The sequence below is a fragment of the Kryptolebias marmoratus genome, linkage group LG20, assembly GCF_001649575.2.
Source record: "Kryptolebias marmoratus isolate JLee-2015 linkage group LG20, ASM164957v2, whole genome shotgun sequence".
Lineage (NCBI taxonomy): Eukaryota > Metazoa > Chordata > Actinopteri > Cyprinodontiformes > Rivulidae > Kryptolebias > Kryptolebias marmoratus.
Window position 1 is genome coordinate 2,333,934 of NC_051449.1, and position 18,076 is coordinate 2,352,009.

General features: G+C 42.0%; 1 protein-coding gene across 7 annotated transcripts in view; it reads left to right on the forward strand.

The window, feature by feature from the left end:
• The window catches only part of LOC108243849 (partitioning defective 3 homolog), a 251,070-nt gene extending 235,338 nt beyond the window's left edge, over nucleotides 1-15,732 (forward strand). For 6 of the 7 annotated variants that reach the window (XM_017429549.3, XM_037973000.1, XM_017429551.3 and 3 more), the window contains 3 exons: nucleotides 2,596-2,719; nucleotides 8,871-9,013; nucleotides 11,577-15,732. In XM_017429549.3, the coding sequence (XP_017285038.1) occupies nucleotides 2,596-2,719; nucleotides 8,871-9,013; nucleotides 11,577-11,970 (661 nt within the window). In that variant the 3' untranslated portion in view covers nucleotides 11,971-15,732. The remainder of the gene's footprint in view (nucleotides 1-2,595; nucleotides 2,720-8,870; nucleotides 9,014-11,576) is intronic. The other variant, XM_025008915.2, reaches the window with a different exon arrangement.
• The last annotated feature ends 2,344 nt before the right edge of the window (nucleotides 15,733-18,076 follow it).

Genomic DNA, 18,076 nt, shown 5'->3' on the forward strand with positions numbered 1-18,076 from the left:
ATTACACTGCAGGACGTGCAAAACAGCTGCAGCTGGGGAGGAAACTGGTTTGCTGAAATCTTTGTGGGCAAATGTGAAGCATTAGCGCACATTTTGGCTTCGGTCGCTGCTCCTGCACGCTCCCGGCATTCTGATGTTAATAGGAAGTGATGTCACGTGTCTTCTTCCTGAGTTATTTGGGGTTATTTTGTATTCCACGCTACACAAACCCACAAAGAAGAGACTAGACCGCAGAAACGGTGGCGAATCACTTCAGAAACATTAAATATTGGGTTAAAGTTGCGGGAAAGGTGCGGTGTTTTGGGTAAAGTTGAGATTTCGCGGGGTTTGCTTGATTTTGCGTTAATAGTTGCGATCACAACATCGCGAAATCCTGGAGGGTCTGATTTGGTTATAAAATAGGTTAGGCTGGTATTTAAGTAGGTTTATGATGCTTAGGTCATAATATTAACTTGATTAAGAAAAACTTGTATCTTAAGTGAGTTCTTTGTTCAGCTGTTGACATTTTCTGAATTCATTCAGTGTTCACTGCCAAAGGCAAAAGGGTAACGAAGAATGATGTTTTTATTCACTAAACTGGCTGTAACTCAGTGGATTTTACACAGATTGAGCTGAACTAGCTGACAGTCTTTCACAACATTCTTCAGGCACAGCAGATCATGCTAGAGATCACGAGATGGTGTATAAATTTATTTTTTTAATATTTGACCGAAACGGCTGAAACTGTGTGAGGCCTTTACTTCCCTCAGGCTAACACATTTTGTTACTTTTATTAGAAACCTTTTAATTGGATCCCAGAACAATGACTTTAAAGGTTTTCAGCCTAGAAGTTTGGACCTGGAAGGAGATGCAGGTTTGACCTTTTAGAGGTTCAGAGAAAAAGCAGATTCCAGGAATTCCAGGAATGTCTTCGGGGGGAAAAACCAAAAAGTTGTGAAGTTCCCCTGCCGACACGTCTGTTCGTTCACACAAAAAAACGTGTTAATGACTTCCCTCTGTCGGAGGCCGTATGAATTTAACTTTGAGCGCTGTTCAGGTTTCTTTTTCTCCAAAATTAGTCTTTGAGGAAACTGTGCTGATGAAAATTTTTCAGTAAGATGCTCAAAAAAAATAGATGTTTATATGTGAATTTGAGGAGTTTTAGACCCAAATTTACTGATTTCTGTTCAACAGGGTTTGAGAAAATTATTATTTTGGCACCAAATATTTTAATCTTTCTTTTAAAGAACACGTCTGACATGTTTACAGGAATTCAGGGCCTAATAATCCTAAATTTGAACTTTGAAAAACTTGTGACAGTTAAATAAATCCACTTAAAATATATACAGTAAAAGAGTCGGTATCCTGACTAAATCAAATGTCTGAACCTACAAAACTGACCCTTAAAATAAGGTTTTATATGCAAACTATATTCTAAAAAGTATAGTTTATGTTGCATTGTGCAATAAAGAACAGACTGTTGACTTGTATAAAGACCGACCTTGTGTGAAACTGTGCAGACTGATTAGTCTTTCCCAAATGTTTTTATTATAAAATTAACTAAGTAGCTCATTTTGCATTAAATAAAGTATTACGTTGCAGCCTAAAGGTTTAAAAAGAGGCAACACTGGTGTTTGATATTTAATTATGACCTACATTTCCTCAAATAAAGGCAGAGACCTTTATTTAAATTACCTGCTCAGGGTATCAGGCTTTTATTAAAAACAGGCCTTCATTTCTAATCTTATTATTATAGAAATGACATGACAATAGGTTTTCATAAAACCTTTTTTTGATGCTTTATATCAAGTAATTATTTTTTCTGCTTTGCATTTTGTCTCAGATATGTTGAAAAATGTTTGCAGGTGGATTTTGGAGAGAGACCATCACTTTTATAAAAAGAAATTCATATTTTTGTAAAACAGAGTACACACAGAGCCCAACCTTTTATAAAGAGAGATTTGCACATACTGAGTAAATTTGGACAGGAAAACCACTAAAGCGGCCATTTTAAACAGTTTAAAGAGCCACAAGTAGCTCCATATCTGTGTGCTGGAAATCAACTGATAGCTCATAAATCTGCTTTTTTTATGCATGTCTCAGTATATAAAACTAATAAATGTAATTTTGTATGCAGGTAGCTACAACTGTTGGGTTACGGTTGCACTTTTCGAGCGACTTGTTGTTGTGAGTGTATTTGTTCAGCGTAGCATGAGGAAGTTTCACTGATGGCAGCATTGTTTGATGGGAGCACCGCAGGCCAGAAAAGCACAATAGCCTTGCAGCGGTTGAATGATGCGAAGGGAATCGGGGTGCCCGCTCGGCCCTGCTCACTGTTCACCAGCGGTCTTTGTTCATTGTTATGAATAATACATCAGAGACACATTAGTTTGATTCATATTGCTGTTGGCTCTGCTCTCCAAACTGCCCTCACTCATCACGTCCCGTGTTTTATTTATTTATTTTTTTTTCTGGGTTGAGTCTGTCCGCTAATGTCAACCGTCCATTTGATCAATTCACGGACGAAGCCCGCCGGATTTGAGCCGTTTGATGGAACCAGGTCGCTCGCTGCCACTCGTTCATCCTTTCTCCTTCCTGTTCTCCCCCCCCCTTCAGTAACCGGCTGACTCCCAGTAACCACGACCGGATACAGAGGCTGAGGCAGGAGTTCCAGCAGGCCCAGAGCGTCCCGGACGACCCCGACGATCGCAGGAGGACCTACAGCTTCGAGCAGACCTGGGTGAGTGTCTGAGCCGACCCGTCCAGAGGGGACAGCTTTACTGTCAAACAGCCAGACCAAGACTCGAGTGTTAGCGCCTGTGGTCCCCCCACCCCCCACCCNCCCCACCCCACCATCACTAACCCCACTACCATCAGCCACGAACAGAGACTGATGATCCTCACACTTCAGGATTATCATTAACCTCCATGGGCCTTCCTGCCTGATTAATTAACTGACTGCATGCTGGAGTCCATCACTAACCACATCTGTTACAACCCACTACTCATCCATCGTCCCCGTCTCTGTCTGTCAATCATCCACATGGACCCGCCCACCGGCGCCTCATGGACCTTGGGTTGTCTCTGTTTGCAGAGGACTCCATTTTTTTTAACTGTGCCTTTTTACAGTTAAGTCATTTTATCTGAAATCTATTTAAGTCCAAACTCTGAAGGCCTAAGAAGAGGGATCATTAGAGCATTAGTAATCGAACAAATCCAAAGGCCTTCCAAGTCTTTTATTTTTGAGGTGATGAAATGGCTTGTCATGTTTTTACTTATTTATTTGACTCCTCTCTGCTCTTCCTTCAGCTGCGCCTCAGGTGTGTTTGGTTTTACAGAGTTTTGAGCAACAAATGATGTTTCTGTGAACAGTCAGCTGTAGCAGATTTTAAATTTTGATATTTTTGATTTCTTCCTGGTAGCATCTCAGTGTAATAAGTATTATGGTTTTCTTTTTACACCCCAGATAAGTAAGTTTTATCACTGTCAGGAGTGAGACAACATGTTTCTTTATTTTTATCACATAATCTGTTGTAGTTCTGTCCTAATACAAACAGATTATCACATAGATGTTCATGTTTGTTTGTCTATGTTAGGGTTGTAGGGGCACAAATCTGCGTTCTTACACCAAATCTGTTGTACATAATGTCATATTATGAACACTTGTTTTGTGTTTTTTCTTTTTTTGTCTTTTTACACACACAGGTGCATTTTTTTTTACTTCCAGTGCAATTTCCCACCAAGTCTTTGTTGTGTCCTGTGATTTATGATTGAAATGATAAAGTGAGAGCTCGTTGAACTGCGCTCGGGCTTTTTATTTCTGACTGAAAATCCCAATAAAGCGGTGTAGCATTGTGTAGCGCTTGGCAGTGTTGCAGGAGTCCTGCGTGTTAATGGGATCAGTGAATCGGAGCACATTCCAGCCGGACAGTGTGGGAAAGAAGGGCGCAGGTCATCCTCCTTTGTTTCCAAACAAACGAGCGTGCTCAAAATAAAAAATCTGAACTGTAACACAGCTCCTTTTTTTTTTTTAAAGCCTTTTCTGTTGTCATTCTATTCATTTTCCCATGAAGACTCAGTATTAGTTGGCCACACAGAAAGAAAAAAGGTCCATTTGTCTTTGAGATTTGAGTTTTTCTACCAAATAAGGCTCCATAAATAAGCTCTGAACCTCAAATATGTAAACATTACAACTTATTTAGTCTAGAAATAAAAGAAAACCCCACTTCCACAGACCCCGTGACCCTCTAATGCCCGTTTTCTTTGTCAGCTCTGGCTGCTCGTGTGTAATTACGTGTTATTAGACTCGTACTGGTGAGTCATATGGAAACCAACAGAATGCCTCTTTGAAATTCAATTACTCCTCCTGTGAACATATTACATTTTGTTGCTTCATCTCTGAGTGATGCGCTGCAAACCTTAATTCACCTGCAGTTAGTTAGTGATCCTGCCCGGTTTCTGTCTCTTTAAAGGAGCATTAATGTTTTATAATGTGGGGAAATAATAAATGCCCGTTAGGCCTAAACTTCTAAACACTAAGAATGTTTGAGCAGGTTGGTGTTTTCTATCAGTCGGCCAGTTTTTGTAAAGTTCTGACCTGCTGATTGTCATTTTTACAGATCTACGTTCTCTCTAAGAGCTACAATTGTAAGCATACGATATATTTTCTCTAATTTAAAACCAAACTGAAAATCTGATTTTATTGTTTGTGATTATTTTCTTCACAATGGATTCAAGTTACAAAGCTTTCTGTCTGCTTTTGAAATAATTATTAAATGTACAAATAAAATTGAGAATAAATGACAGTATATCTAATTTATAATCCAGAATATTGGTCTTTAAACTTCTTATTTTTCCCAAAACACAAAACAAGAAAAGCTGTTTTTACTCAGATGTTTAATTTAAAATAAAATGCAGTAGAGAAACAAACAAATAAAAAGAACCAGATTCTTTTCATTTTATTCATTTTATTGTAATTATGTTCATCACAAATTAAAGCCTAATTAATGTAACTAAATATTTTTTTTGTTTTTTTTTTTCACAGCTTTAAAACTTTGTCTCACAAAGCAAACTGGACTTAAATGTGTCACTTATTTAAAGGGATATTTCATTGTTTTTTTTAATATTTTAGGCTTGATTTTATTCTTGATGCGCTTGTTGTGTCACACCACACAGATCTGTAGGATTGACCTTTGACCCTCAGCCTCAGGTTTAATCACATTTCTGTTGAGATTTATCTCAAACCAGCTCTTTTTTTCTGTTTATCCTGTGATTTATTATCCTTTTTCTAAACAACCTGCTTTCCCAGCCGCCCATAATCAGCCAGTAGGATTTCTTGTCATTGAGAAGGGTACCCTCTCCTCCGTTTTGTCCTCCTTTGTTTGGAGGAGCAGGGGAGAATTGTGGGTAACGTGGTCTAATTCTATCAGAGATGACTGATGCCCGCTCTCCCAGCAGCAGCGCACCAAGCTTTATTGCAGCCATTTATACCGGCGTGGGAGTAGAGGAGTTCATTCAGTTGCTGTTGGGGGTTCGGAGAAGCCTTAATATTTCCTCTTGTGTTTTACTGTAATATTTAAAAATTCCTATTATCCGACTTCCTTCGGGGTAATTTCCACTTCCAGCCCTTAATTCAAGCAGATGAGCCAACATTACCGAAAACATTCAACACTCGTGATCCTCGAGGGCCACCATCCTGCAAGTTTTCCTTGTTTCTCTGCTCCAACACACCTGATTCAGAGGTTAAATCACCTCTTCTTGTTCTGCAGAAGCCTGTTAATCACCCATTGATTCAGATCAGGTGTGTTGGAGCTGAGGAACAAGTAAAACATGCAGGATGGTGGCCCTGAGGACCAGGATTGGACACCCCTGCTGTAAAGGAATCCTTTCTCCAAGCAAGAGATATTCAGATTGTCACTCAGCTGTGGGCTGTTTTCAGCAGCGTTCACCCCTCCCCTTTTTGTCAGCTGAGCAATGAGCCGGTGCCAGTCACCCCGGAGATGATTGCCACCGGCTTCCTTTGGTTTAAAGGCGGGGCGGGGGGGGGAGTCTCTTTAGCCCTCTTAATCGTTTTATGGCCTTCCCACCAACTAATGTCTGCTCTGCTCCCACACCGCTCTCAATACGTCGCGTGGCTATAAAAGTAATTAGGTCGGCTTTGTGCTACAAATAATCTGCACCCAGTTATTGCACCCAGACCACTAATGAACATCGGAGGAGTTGTGGTACAAGTGTGAGCTGGAACTTGAAGAGAGATGTGTTTAAAGCACTCTTTGTGAACAGGAGGCTCTGAATGAGCTGGCAGGATAACCACTCGATTCAAGGACAGGTGAAGAAGCAAAGACGTCATGGACTGTAGGGCTGATTGTGAGAAAACTTGGATCAAATGTAAGGCCTAGCATTTATTAAAGAAATGCATTTCACCCATCACCTTGCACATTAAAGTGTTAAAGACTGCGTGTGATCCAGTAGTACTCAGAGTATGTGCTGGAGATAACTTTCAGCTACTACCACACCGAATTTCAGCTCAATATCTGTAAAATTCACTGATCAGTTGGCTAAGATCGGTCAGCCGTGGTGGCCATTTTGAATCAGGTTGACTTCAAATGATACATTTCTTGCAAGTTTCATTAAAATCCATTCAATAATTCATGAGATATTTTGCTAATTGTACAGACGAACTAATTTGTGTAATAATTAGAGAGATAATTAGGAGTCTGGGCTCGGATTGGGCCTGTGGGTACCATGATTTTGTTGAGCAACAGAGGCTGAAATGGACTTGAAATTAAGACCAAATCTCATTTCTCCCTTTCCTTGTACCACCTAACCCCACTCCTGCATTTTACACACGGTTGCAGAAGGGTTGGGTTAATGTTGCCCTTCAAACAAAACCTTTTAGGGTCAATTTTCAGTTGAAGATTTATAAGCTGCGCCAACGTAAGAAAAGTCACAATTGAGAAAATATTTTATTGTCACAACAACTATTGTAGTGTCCAGTTTAGTGTATTGGTAAAGTTTCCAGTTTTCTTTAACAAGCCTAAATAATACCATTATTGCAAACTGATTAGGTAGTTTTATGCAGCAGATCTGACCGGATTGCATCTGTTTACGTAAAGATGTGACACTGGATGTTTTTTAAAGGGCTGTCCCATTTTCTCCTGGAATATTTTAACCACGACCCCCGGTGATTTTACATTAGAGGCCAAGAGGCTGAAGTAGGGCTCTGGTGTCCAATCCTGGTCCTCGAGGGCCAGTCTCCTGTTTCACCTGTTTATTGAAATCCAGTGGGATTAAGTGTTCATAAAATAGCTTGTCTTTATCAGAAACCCTGGTCTTCCAAACGTTTCCTGCCTTTAAATCCAAATGTTCCAGTTTTTGTTAGTTTACAAAAAAAACTCTTCTTGTTTCTTTTACATGACATTGTTGGTTAAACGGGGCAAAGTTTTTCCAGTCACACAACAGAAAGCTGAACATATGCATAAATTAAAGACATTTTTGTGACCGTTTGAGTATGGATGTGTAGATCAGTGGTCTCCAATCCTGGTCCTCAGGGCAGCTATCCTGCAGGTTTTCCTTGTTCCTCTGCTCCAACACACCTGATTCAGTGGTTAAATCACCTCTTCATGTTCTGCAGAAAACTGTTAATGACACACTGATTTAAATCAGGTGTGTTGGAGCAGAGAAACAAGGAAAACCTGCAGGATGGTGGCCCTGAGGACCAGGATTGGAGACCCCTGGTGTAGATTAATAAAATGGGATGGACATCACAGTGTTGTCTTTGTCATTAACACCCACTAACATCCATCTCACCATCATCAGCATGGTGTTTCCAGCATGGTCTTCCTCTCACTCCCCCCTCCCCCGTCTGTCTGTCTGCCTGCCTGTGTCTCACCTTCATTTTGACCCGAGAGGAGACGAGTTCTGGGGGAGCTCGACCGACTAACGGCCGGTAAGTTTCTGCCAACTGGAGAGTTGGAAATGTGGGCATTTTGTGGAATATTTAGTGTCAGAGATGGTGAAAGTGATGCCTTGAATTTGAATAGCATCTGTACAAACTAATGTAGCACCTTTTAATCCTTACATAAAATGAATTTGACCTTATTAGTTTCTGGTAAAAATGTCAGATTCTGTATTAAATTATAAAATGTGCACGTTTGTGTTGTTAAGCTGCAGCTGTATGTAGAGCTGTCTTATCAGGGTCAACTTTTAGAACACCGAACTCGTACGACTGAATTATGCCCTAATCCGGTTTATCCTTGATGATGTTGTGATCTGAGGATTTTGGAAGCCAAATTAATGCTTCAGGTTTTGATGTGTGTTCCTGTTGCTGTTCTTGAGGCATGATGGGACAAATCATCCTTGTAAAAACAAAAAAAAAGGCTGCTACCTTCAGCGTTTTTAAAGTGAACATGTGGGTGGCAGTGGGCTTTGACTACAACACTTTAGTAGGAGGTAAATGTAAAATCCTTGAATTTGAGGTATCCCAGCAGAAGATGATCGTTCTTTTCCTTTCACTTTGCTGTGGTTTTAATATTCTGGGTCGGTGGTGTCCAGTCCTGGTCCTGGAGGGCCACCATCCTGCAGGTTTTAGATGTTTCTCTGCTCTTCAGCAGGTCTTCAGGTTCTGCAGAAGCCTGTTAATGACTCAAAGCAGAGAAACAACTAAAACCTGCAGAGTAGCGGCCCTCCAGGACCAGGAATGGACATCCCTGTTCTGGGTGACCAGCTTATATTTCAATACAAGTCATATAAACGGCAACAGATGTCTAAATTTACCCCAAACATTTTAAAATCCAGACTTTGCCCCACATACTTTACCACCTAACGTCTAATTCTAACACTGATCCCACTCAGAGTAGCGACTAATCAAGCTGCCATCTTCTTGTTCCCAGTCCAACACCAGCAGCAACGGTCCGGGCGGCTACAGCCAGCCGGGTCGGCACTCGGTCTCCGTCGAGGTGCAGATGCAGCGACAGAGGCAGGAGGAGAGGGACTCGTTTGCCCAGGCCCAGCGGCAGTACAGCTCCCTGCCACGGTAAGAGCGACAGTTTCTGTTTGTTTGTGTCAGGAGCTGATTTTACTTCCTGTTTGGTTTCAGTCAAACGTCCGTGTGTGGCTGTAATGATTCTCTGTAAATCTCATCTGAGTAAGAAAACGGGTCGTAGCTGGTCAGTTTCAGATTACTAACACACACATTGAGTGTTGGGATGAACCGATCATGTTACGGATCTGACATGATTGTTTTCCTTTCCCTTAATGTAATTCCCTTTGATCTGCATGAAACACCAGCCAAATGTTCCAGGAAACGCTGCTGTGTGGAGGTTTTATTATTTCTGGGTGTTTTTTGGGCCCCAATTCCTTTGGGACCACTTTTGATCTCACCTTCCACATCTGCTCCCGTTAGCCCTGCTCCGTCCCGGTGATCCAATGCTCGTTCTTCCTGGGGATCACCACGTCAACTGCCGTCTTCTCTGCTGACGTAGGGAAACGATTTCCTCTTTAAAGCTCTTGTTTTCCTGAATACTTTGTCCGGGTACATTTTCAGCAGATGGAGCCCGGTGGAGCACGTCGTCTTGCAACTACATTATCTTCCATTACTTCACCATTGTACTCTAATCCACTGTTATCACCATAAATCCCTCCTTTGATGAATATTTCAAACCATTTTGGTAAAAGATTAATGAAGTAGCGTTGCGCTCCAGCGGTCGGAGGCAACATCCTGTGACCACATCCTTTCGCTTTTCCTCTAAATTCGTAAATGTAGTGCTGTGTTTGGATAAATCCTGCTGTGATAACTTGAGAACTTTATTGTTTGACTTTAGTCGGAGGCTGTGATGGAGTAAATGTGGCTTTGAGGAGATCATATTCTTGATAGGATTCTTCTGGTGGTGATTGTGGAATTTCGTTGTTGGAAGTGTGATTAATGGCAGTCGTGTTCCTTACAGAACAGCTTTCATTGTGGATAAAGGTCACTTCCCTACTGGGTGAGACCCTTCTCCCAAACAAAGATCTCTGAGAGAAAATAAAACACTGGAATCCGAAACAATGACGAGAAATGAAGGGCCCTCGTATTCATCATCGACGAGCTCCATTGATCTCCGAGCCAAAGTATTTCCATTAAAGGAGACCAAAGGCTGCCTGCAACAGCTGCAGCAGCATTCGGTCCTGCTGGTGCCTGAATACATATGTGTCAAATGTCAATCTGTCCCCTTTTTCCTCTCAGTCCCTCACCTTTTCCCCTCTCCTCCCTGTCACTGTGTGCATGAACAGCACGCATCCTCCAGTATTTTTACCACACATGTAAAAGGTTCCCCCTCAGCGCGGCGATCAGGTTTGCAGACAGAGCTTCGGCCTCTTTGTCAACACATGAAATGAAATCACATGTTGGGGAAACCCGTCTGAAAATTGGAATCAGTCGAACGTGTGCAAGAATAAACCTGGGCTCCATTCTCCTATCTTACCCATCAAGGAGCGTATCCATTCCCAATTGCATTCTGCCGCTATTGAATAAAAACAAAGCTTTTTTTCTGTTCTCATAAAGGGATTTTTTTTACCACGCCTCTTCCTGCTGGAAATTCAAATACAAGAATAATAAGATTTCTTCACAGCTGGCTGATAAAGGTGCTAATTATGCATGGCTCGGAATCAAAAGCTCAATGATGTTTTCGTGTCTCTTTTTTCTTTTATGTCCCTTCCTTCAATTTTCCTGATAAACGGGTGGAGCTGCTGGGGGGTGCATACTTATGCTCATCATGTCGGCTCATAGAAACACAGAGAGAAGCAGAGCTGCCACACCAAGGCCAGTCGAGCGGAAATGATAGGTGATGTCACGCATCTGGATTGTTTTTCTCCCCCATCTTTTCCACTAAAGGGCAGATTCATGACACCCAGCCGTGCCTTTAAGACACCGGTGTCAGGTGTCACATGACGGCACAGCCGTTTCCACCGAGGACAAGATGGTCGCCTCATTTTTCTAACTGCAAAAAGGTCCGATATCAGAGTCTGTCAGATCCAATGGTTGTTCCAGTCTGTCTTTAAATGGGCCTAATGGGCTGGAAGAGGACTTTGACATGGTTAGGTATCCCTGGATGTTGTTGCCGCGGCTCGGTTGTTGCCCAGAGGCAGTTTGTGAGGTTACAAACGTGTATCATTTTTTATTAAATATAATGTTTCATTCACTGAGTTACAAACAGAACAAAAACTCCATCTCTGAGCAAACACTCACACTTCACCAAACATAAAGGGTGGATTTATTTTCTGCTTTTAGGATATTCATCCATCCAACAGGTAGTTCAAGATGAACTTCTCATGGTTGTTGTCAAGGTTGGTTACTGGAAAAAAGATGGGTGAAAAAGCAGCCAAAGTCCCCCAAAAAGCTTTGAAAAGACGGCTTGAAGAACCGCTGATTATGATGGAATGACTGAAAGGAAAAAAATAAATAAAATTTAAATCTTTTGCATGATTGCCAAAGGTCGTCATCTCGTGTGTCGCTCAGAAACTTTGCAAACTTTGACTGATTTCACCCCAAGTTCAAAACCTTAGTTTAGATTAAGTCGTCTCACCAACTGTTCCTTTTGTTTTTTGCTTTTCTGCATCAGACAACCCAGGAAGAACCCAAGCACCATCTCCCAGGATTCCTGGGATAAGGTGTACCCACCAGGAGAGGGCTTCCAGACTGCCAAGGACAATCCCCGGTACTCCAGCTACCAGGGCTCCAGGAACGGCTACCCGGGCGGCGGCGGCGTCAACGCCAGAGTCCTCCTGGAGGCCCAGGAGCTGCTGAGGCAGGAGCAGAGGCGCAGAGAGCAGGAAGCCAAAGGAAAGCTGGTGCAAGAAAGTGGCGGGAACGGCAGCTACGAGGGGTACACGGCACACCTGAAGGAGCCGGCGTCCCCGAAGGGCCCGTACCGCCATGATGTCCCTCCCTCGCCTTCACAGTTAGCGAGGCTTAACAGATTGGGGTCAGAAAAAGGAAGACTTTTTTATTCTTGAGGATTATTTCTTGACTGAAGGATGAATGTGTAGGGCTTACCTTGATCAAACAACGAAAGCGGACGCTACGAATCTTGACAAAGGACGGCTTAGAGATCTTAGAGGTAAAGTTGTGCCCAGAACGTTGGCGTTCATGTTTATCCCCCGCTGTGCTGATGACCTCAACCAGGTGTCAGTCACTCACCCTCCTACAACCACGAGATGCTCAGTGCCTTCTCTGCATTCATAAACACGATGCTCCTCCAGCGCCGTCCAGGACTCTGATTCACCGCCACGGACTGACAATCAAACGGGTAAACAGGCGAGCGAGTGGGCGCCTCTCCGAGCCCACAGGGAGGCGTAAGTTTCTGTGCGTGTGGGCATGTGACGAGGTACTTGTTTCACTATCAGGGCTGGATGACTCGTCCCACCTGTCGCAGATCATCCTTTTCGTTAACGCTCAGCTCCTTCCAAAGCTGGCAGCATTTCTCTGAAATCTGCTTTCTCTCCTCGGCGGCGGAGGCCACAGTGCGTGTGTTATTAATAAAAGACCCATCCCCCATCATAAATGATTCATATTGTGTGTTATCTTCCTGGAGGAGAGTCAGGCAGAGAGGGTAGACAGCTCTGATCCTGACCCGCCCGCTGCTGGTCCGGAGCTCCTTCTTCTACCTCAACACCTCCATATTCACCCTCCTCTACTCTCATCTCACCCCTCCCCTTTCACTACCACCACCTCCCTCCTCCTCTTCCTCCTCGTCTCCCGAGTCGGGCTCTGCACTGAATTTTTCATCAGAAGCCACCTGCTGCCTGCCAGAGCCAAAGAACGCTGCCGACATAGGGCCCGGCTTCTGACATGAAGAGTGGAATAAAAGCAGGATGAAGATGGGTGCAGAGACAATGTGACTCCTGGAGGGAAATTAGCGGGAGCCCTTTATGCTGTTTTTTTAACAAAAGGAAAAATTGTCCTCAGGAGTTAATTGCTCCAAATTGCCGTAATTGCTTTTTGTATTTTCCCCTTTTAAGCATTTAGCAGACACTCTTCTTCTCCACGGTGATTTTAATGGAGGGAGCAGGCAGGGGAGCCATCTTGCTTTAAAAAAAAACAGCAGTCGATAATCGAACAAAGCGCAGTTAGATGTTGAAAAGTGGCTTAAAAACAATGAAAAAAGGAACCTTTGATGCTCAGGCAGATAGCTGTGTGGAGATTTTTAGATTATGGGTTTTCTTCTGCAACAATGGAGGCTAATGCAATTAGATTTGTGGCTACCACAGCATTGAAATTACACGAAAATAAAGGAAAATGTCTTGAACTTGTTGTTTCTACTCGGGTTATTTACCAGTATTGTTGCAGTTCAGCTCTTTTTGTTTTGCCTTCAGAACTGCCTTAATGTTCCTCTTATTGACATGATGGCAGCACAAATCTGTTGCTGCAGATTTCCCGTTCCACCACATCCCAAAGGGGATCGATGGAGGCCGTTGGAATCCAGTGGATCCATTGTTCAGTTTCAGAGAGTCTGTGAGTCGTAGCCTCAGTCTTCAGGTCCAACGTGTCGTGCGTTCAGAGGCGGTAATCCGCAGACCTTGGTTGGAACAAGTAATTATTTGAGCTGCTGTTGCCTTTCTGTCACCTTGAACCGGTCTGTCCTCTGACATCAGCAACAACTGCTGCTAAACAGATATTTTCTCCTTTTTTTTCGGACCGTTCTCTTTAAGCTCTGGAGGTGGTCGTGTGTAAAAATCCCAGTAGATCAGCAGTTTCTGAAACATGTCTGACACCAACAACCGCTTAAATCCCTCTTTCCTCCACCCTGATGCTCAGTCTGATGTTCAGAGGAACTAACAACAGAACAGGTGTGGTCTATGAGCGTGTGCTTTATGCACGACACCGGCTTCAGTATTGAATGTGCACATCTCTGCAGGATGTGGGCGGCTCGATTGCTGATTTATAGATGAAGTATTTGGTTCACCTGCACCGTAAACAGCAAACCTTGTTAGTTTGGGCTTTTTAAAGCAAGGTATTTTGAAATATTTTGCTAATAGACAGACTCCAATAGTAAATAGGGATCTGGTTCTGTCAGGTAGCACTCCATGTATAAATTAGGAATCAGTTTTACCAACTAACACATCAATTTAGGTCAATATCTGTAAAATTGACTGAATTACAGCCATTTTTGCGTTTGCTCTGATTGCTTTTGTTGTGATGTTAGAAGCTGCTCGTACAGATTATAAAATTGGTTTGACTGAATTTCAACTTTAACATGATTCTTTGAGCTGGCTCCTGTGAAGCGTGAGCTCGACACCAAACCTCTCCTGCTTGGAACAGAACTCTGCATCAAAGCAGCTGGTTGCAAATAAATGCATCTCGCCGCCGCCGCCGCTTCGTCCTTTTTAGCATCTCTGATTGCACATTTAAAGGACGGTTTGCTGTTGCTGCAGAAACATTTCCACAGATTTACTTCGGCCTTCTCAGCAAATCACTTCATTGTGCTGAGTGCATTTAAATGAGTTAATTTAGCCGGTGTTTTAAATGCTGATGTGACCGGCCCTCGGCGGGATGTTGGCTGATTTTAATGCTGTGAGGAGCACGAATGGCACTGCATTGATCTCTTATATATTAGAAATAAACCCGGACACAAATAATTATTTACACAGTTCGCAACAACCAGAGGTGATAGTTTGGCTTCTGTTATTATGATTATTCCAATCAAACTGCAAGTGCTGATTGGCAACTTTTTCCACCACGAGAGGACAAACTAATCAGTGCAACCAGCAATCCAGCGCTCTGATTGTTGCAGGCGGCAACCTGTCCTCCTCTCTGAGCGCATCGTTTCAATTATTACACGTGATGCCAAAAAACAGCAAGATGGGAGACAAAATTTAGGAAAAAAGGGGAATGCAACATCTTAAATGAAATGTCTTGCATTCCTTGAGGGAATGCATATCGCCCGCCGCCTTCCATGCCACAGTTTTAGACTGATCTGATCTGTTATCGATGTCACACTCAGAGGACATGTTGCGAATGACTCTCAGCTACTGCCATCCCAGATTTGAGCTCAAGATTCGTAAAGTTTACAGAGTTGTCCATTTTTCTTTGAGGTCAGTTAGCTGTGAAATGAATGACTCTAAAAGTTAATCAGTGTCGACTGAGACTTTCATTAAAATCCGTCCAGTTTATTCATGAGATATTTTGCTAACACACACGGACAAAAACATACATTTTTGTCTTTTTTCTGCTGGCGACGCTGCAGGACGTGTGTTTCCTCGTCGGGTGATGGACTCCAGGAAAAAAAAAGTTCTTTTGTTGCTTCAAATAATTGATGAAGAAAAAAAGAAAATTTCAGTTTTTGAGTCTTTGTTTCAACCTGAGGACATTTCAGCAGATTTGCTTTTAACCAACGTTTTAATGAAGACGGTGGACTTGAAAAGAACATTTCTGACCTTTTTATTTTTTATATATGGATTTGGTTTGATAACAGAAGTGCCTGAGCAAATATCAGAGGATTTGACACTACAGCACAAAAACTAGTGTTTGTTTTTAACATTTAAAAATAATTATCTGGGTACTCCTGAAGCTTTGTTTATGAAGAGGCGCCGTTAGGAAGCAGTTTTCTGTGTGTTTGTATCCTGTTTGCTGTTTTATGTGTTAAAATAAGTAAAAAAAATAATGAAATGGAAGTTAATAAAGCTAATGTGCAATTGTTTTTACATGTTTGCAGCCACCTGTTCTGTACATATCAAACTGAGAAGAAACAATAAAAGGCTGTTCCTGTTTACACCCTCCTCCCGCCTCGGCTGCTTTCTTTCTTCGGCTCCGGATCAGAACCGGGATCAGGCGAGACTTTAGCTGTTCGACAGAGAAAATGTGACGACACATTTGGCTGCAGAGCAACAGCTCAGGTTTCCCCGTGAAGCCGATGAACGCTGAGCTCATCTTCCTGTTATTAAGTCCGAACTCGTGGCTCTCAGGGGAGAGCGTTGAGCTGCTTCTGTTTTCGTTCTGCAGGTTAAAGGTCACATCCGAACAAACACAATTAAAGCTCCTTCGGACGTCCGGCTGCTTGTTCTGATCTGATCCGAGAGGAAAAAAACAAAGAAGAAGGTGGAAGAATCTTCTGTTTTTGTATTTAATGACAAAATCTTGTTTAAAGCCACGGCCTTTTCAAAATAAAAGCATGTTGTGTAAGATTTAAAGCTGTCATTGTGGTGTTTTCTCGTCTGTCAGTGTCTTCAGTTTTTTTCAAATGTTTCTTTTGCATCTTTTTTTGTTTTGCTAGACTGCTGTAATTAAACTGAAACATCTGTTAGCTTTAGTATCTAAAAGTGAGACAGCTTTATCTTGTGTGTCACAAGTTTCTGTTGTTCCTGCAGTTCTACGTGTTATCTTTGTTTTAATGATCCATGAAGAGATCTTTTAGTTTCTGCAGAATGTGCACGGACAAACTCCAATAATCAGGGACTTGTTTCTTTTGTCTGCACACATAATAACACAACTGTTTTAACATTAACAGATATTCCAGTTCTCTGCTGAAAACCTTTTTTTTTTTGCAGAAGAAAACCGATTTCTGTCCCGTAAGGCGCCTTTCAAAGGTGATCCTCCTCACATAAGAGTCATCTGCTGCGGTTTGCTGCCAAAAACCTGCAGAATAAGATGCGAAAACATCTGAGAAAGACGAGGATGGCTGCTGTCCAGGCCGAGAATTACCACCAATTAAATCATATCTGTATTAACAGAAAACATCAGGTTAATGTGTTTCGGCGTCAAAGCCTTCATTGCGGCCAAGTGTCACGAGAACCAAGCCAAGTTTTTAAATTCATCTGGAACATTAAGTGTTTTATCTGTATGGCAAAAAAAATCCTGAGCAAAACTAAACACGTAAGCAGCCTGCAGAGGTAAACTCTGTCTGTGCATAAATTTAAATATATGTGTGGATGGCTACAGCTCAGTCAGTTTCCCAGATAATGAGCTAAAATGCAGCATGGTTAGTAGCTGAGAGTTGTTCCTAACGCCTCACAGGAGATCATTGATCAATTCGAAACATGAATGAGTAGATTTCAGCCCTGTGGTGGAGTTTTATCATGAATTATGTGACACAGGTGCAGCCTCCATGTGTGGAAAGGTTTGAAGAACCCCCCCACACCCCTACTTCCTCATCCGGAACAGCATCATGGATCATTTCATCCCAACCAGACGCTTCAGAACCCTCTCCTCCTCACCTGGTGACGGTGGGGGGTCCGGGGGGTCGGTCCTGAGGTAACACCTGTTTCTGCTCGCTCTGACCTCCATGTTTGGGAAGCGGAGCTCACGGATGACGTTTTCCTTCTGGAATTCCAGGGAGGAAGTTGGAGAAGCTGCAGAAGACGTGGGAGCGTAAATCAGGACGAGGAAATCCTCCCGATTTAAACTCGGGTCGAACATCTGGAAAAAGTTTTTGTTTCAGCACCACGTCATGATGCTTCGTTTCTTTCACACCATAAAACTTTACACATTGGTTGAACTTCAAGGCTGCCGTTTTAATTGATGATATAAATAGTATTTAAAATAATTGTACATAGTTGAATGTCATGTAAAATGGAAACGATTTGTTTTCGTTTTGATGTTATGAAAGTTGATTGATAATAAATTGACAAGTAGGAAAAGGGCAGGACATTATAAGATGTATCTTCTACCTGCTCTTTTTCGAACAGAATATTAAAAAAAACAAATTTGCATGTCACATGGGCAGAATAATTTTGTTATACATTTTATTTCTTAAGTTTGTTTCATTGTATTTCATTTTTTTTATTGTTTTTTACTGTCTCTTCGAAATAAATAAATAACTTGTATTTTTAAAGTTCAAGCAAAAAAACTTCTAACTTTATGTTATTTTGATGAAAAGTCTGTTGTTTTTTTGGACCAGCTTCACGAACTCGGCCTTTGTCTACATTAGATGTTTGTACAAAATTTAACACATTTTCCTGAATCATTAATTGTTTTATTAATATAATTATTTACCTGATGTTAAAAATAGTTTTAAATGTATCTTTATTTTTATAAAACAACCATCTGAAATCCAGTAAAAGCCGTCTGCCTCAGAGAGAAGAGATGAGGAGGAAAAACGAAGATGATGCAAACATTTTAATCCTG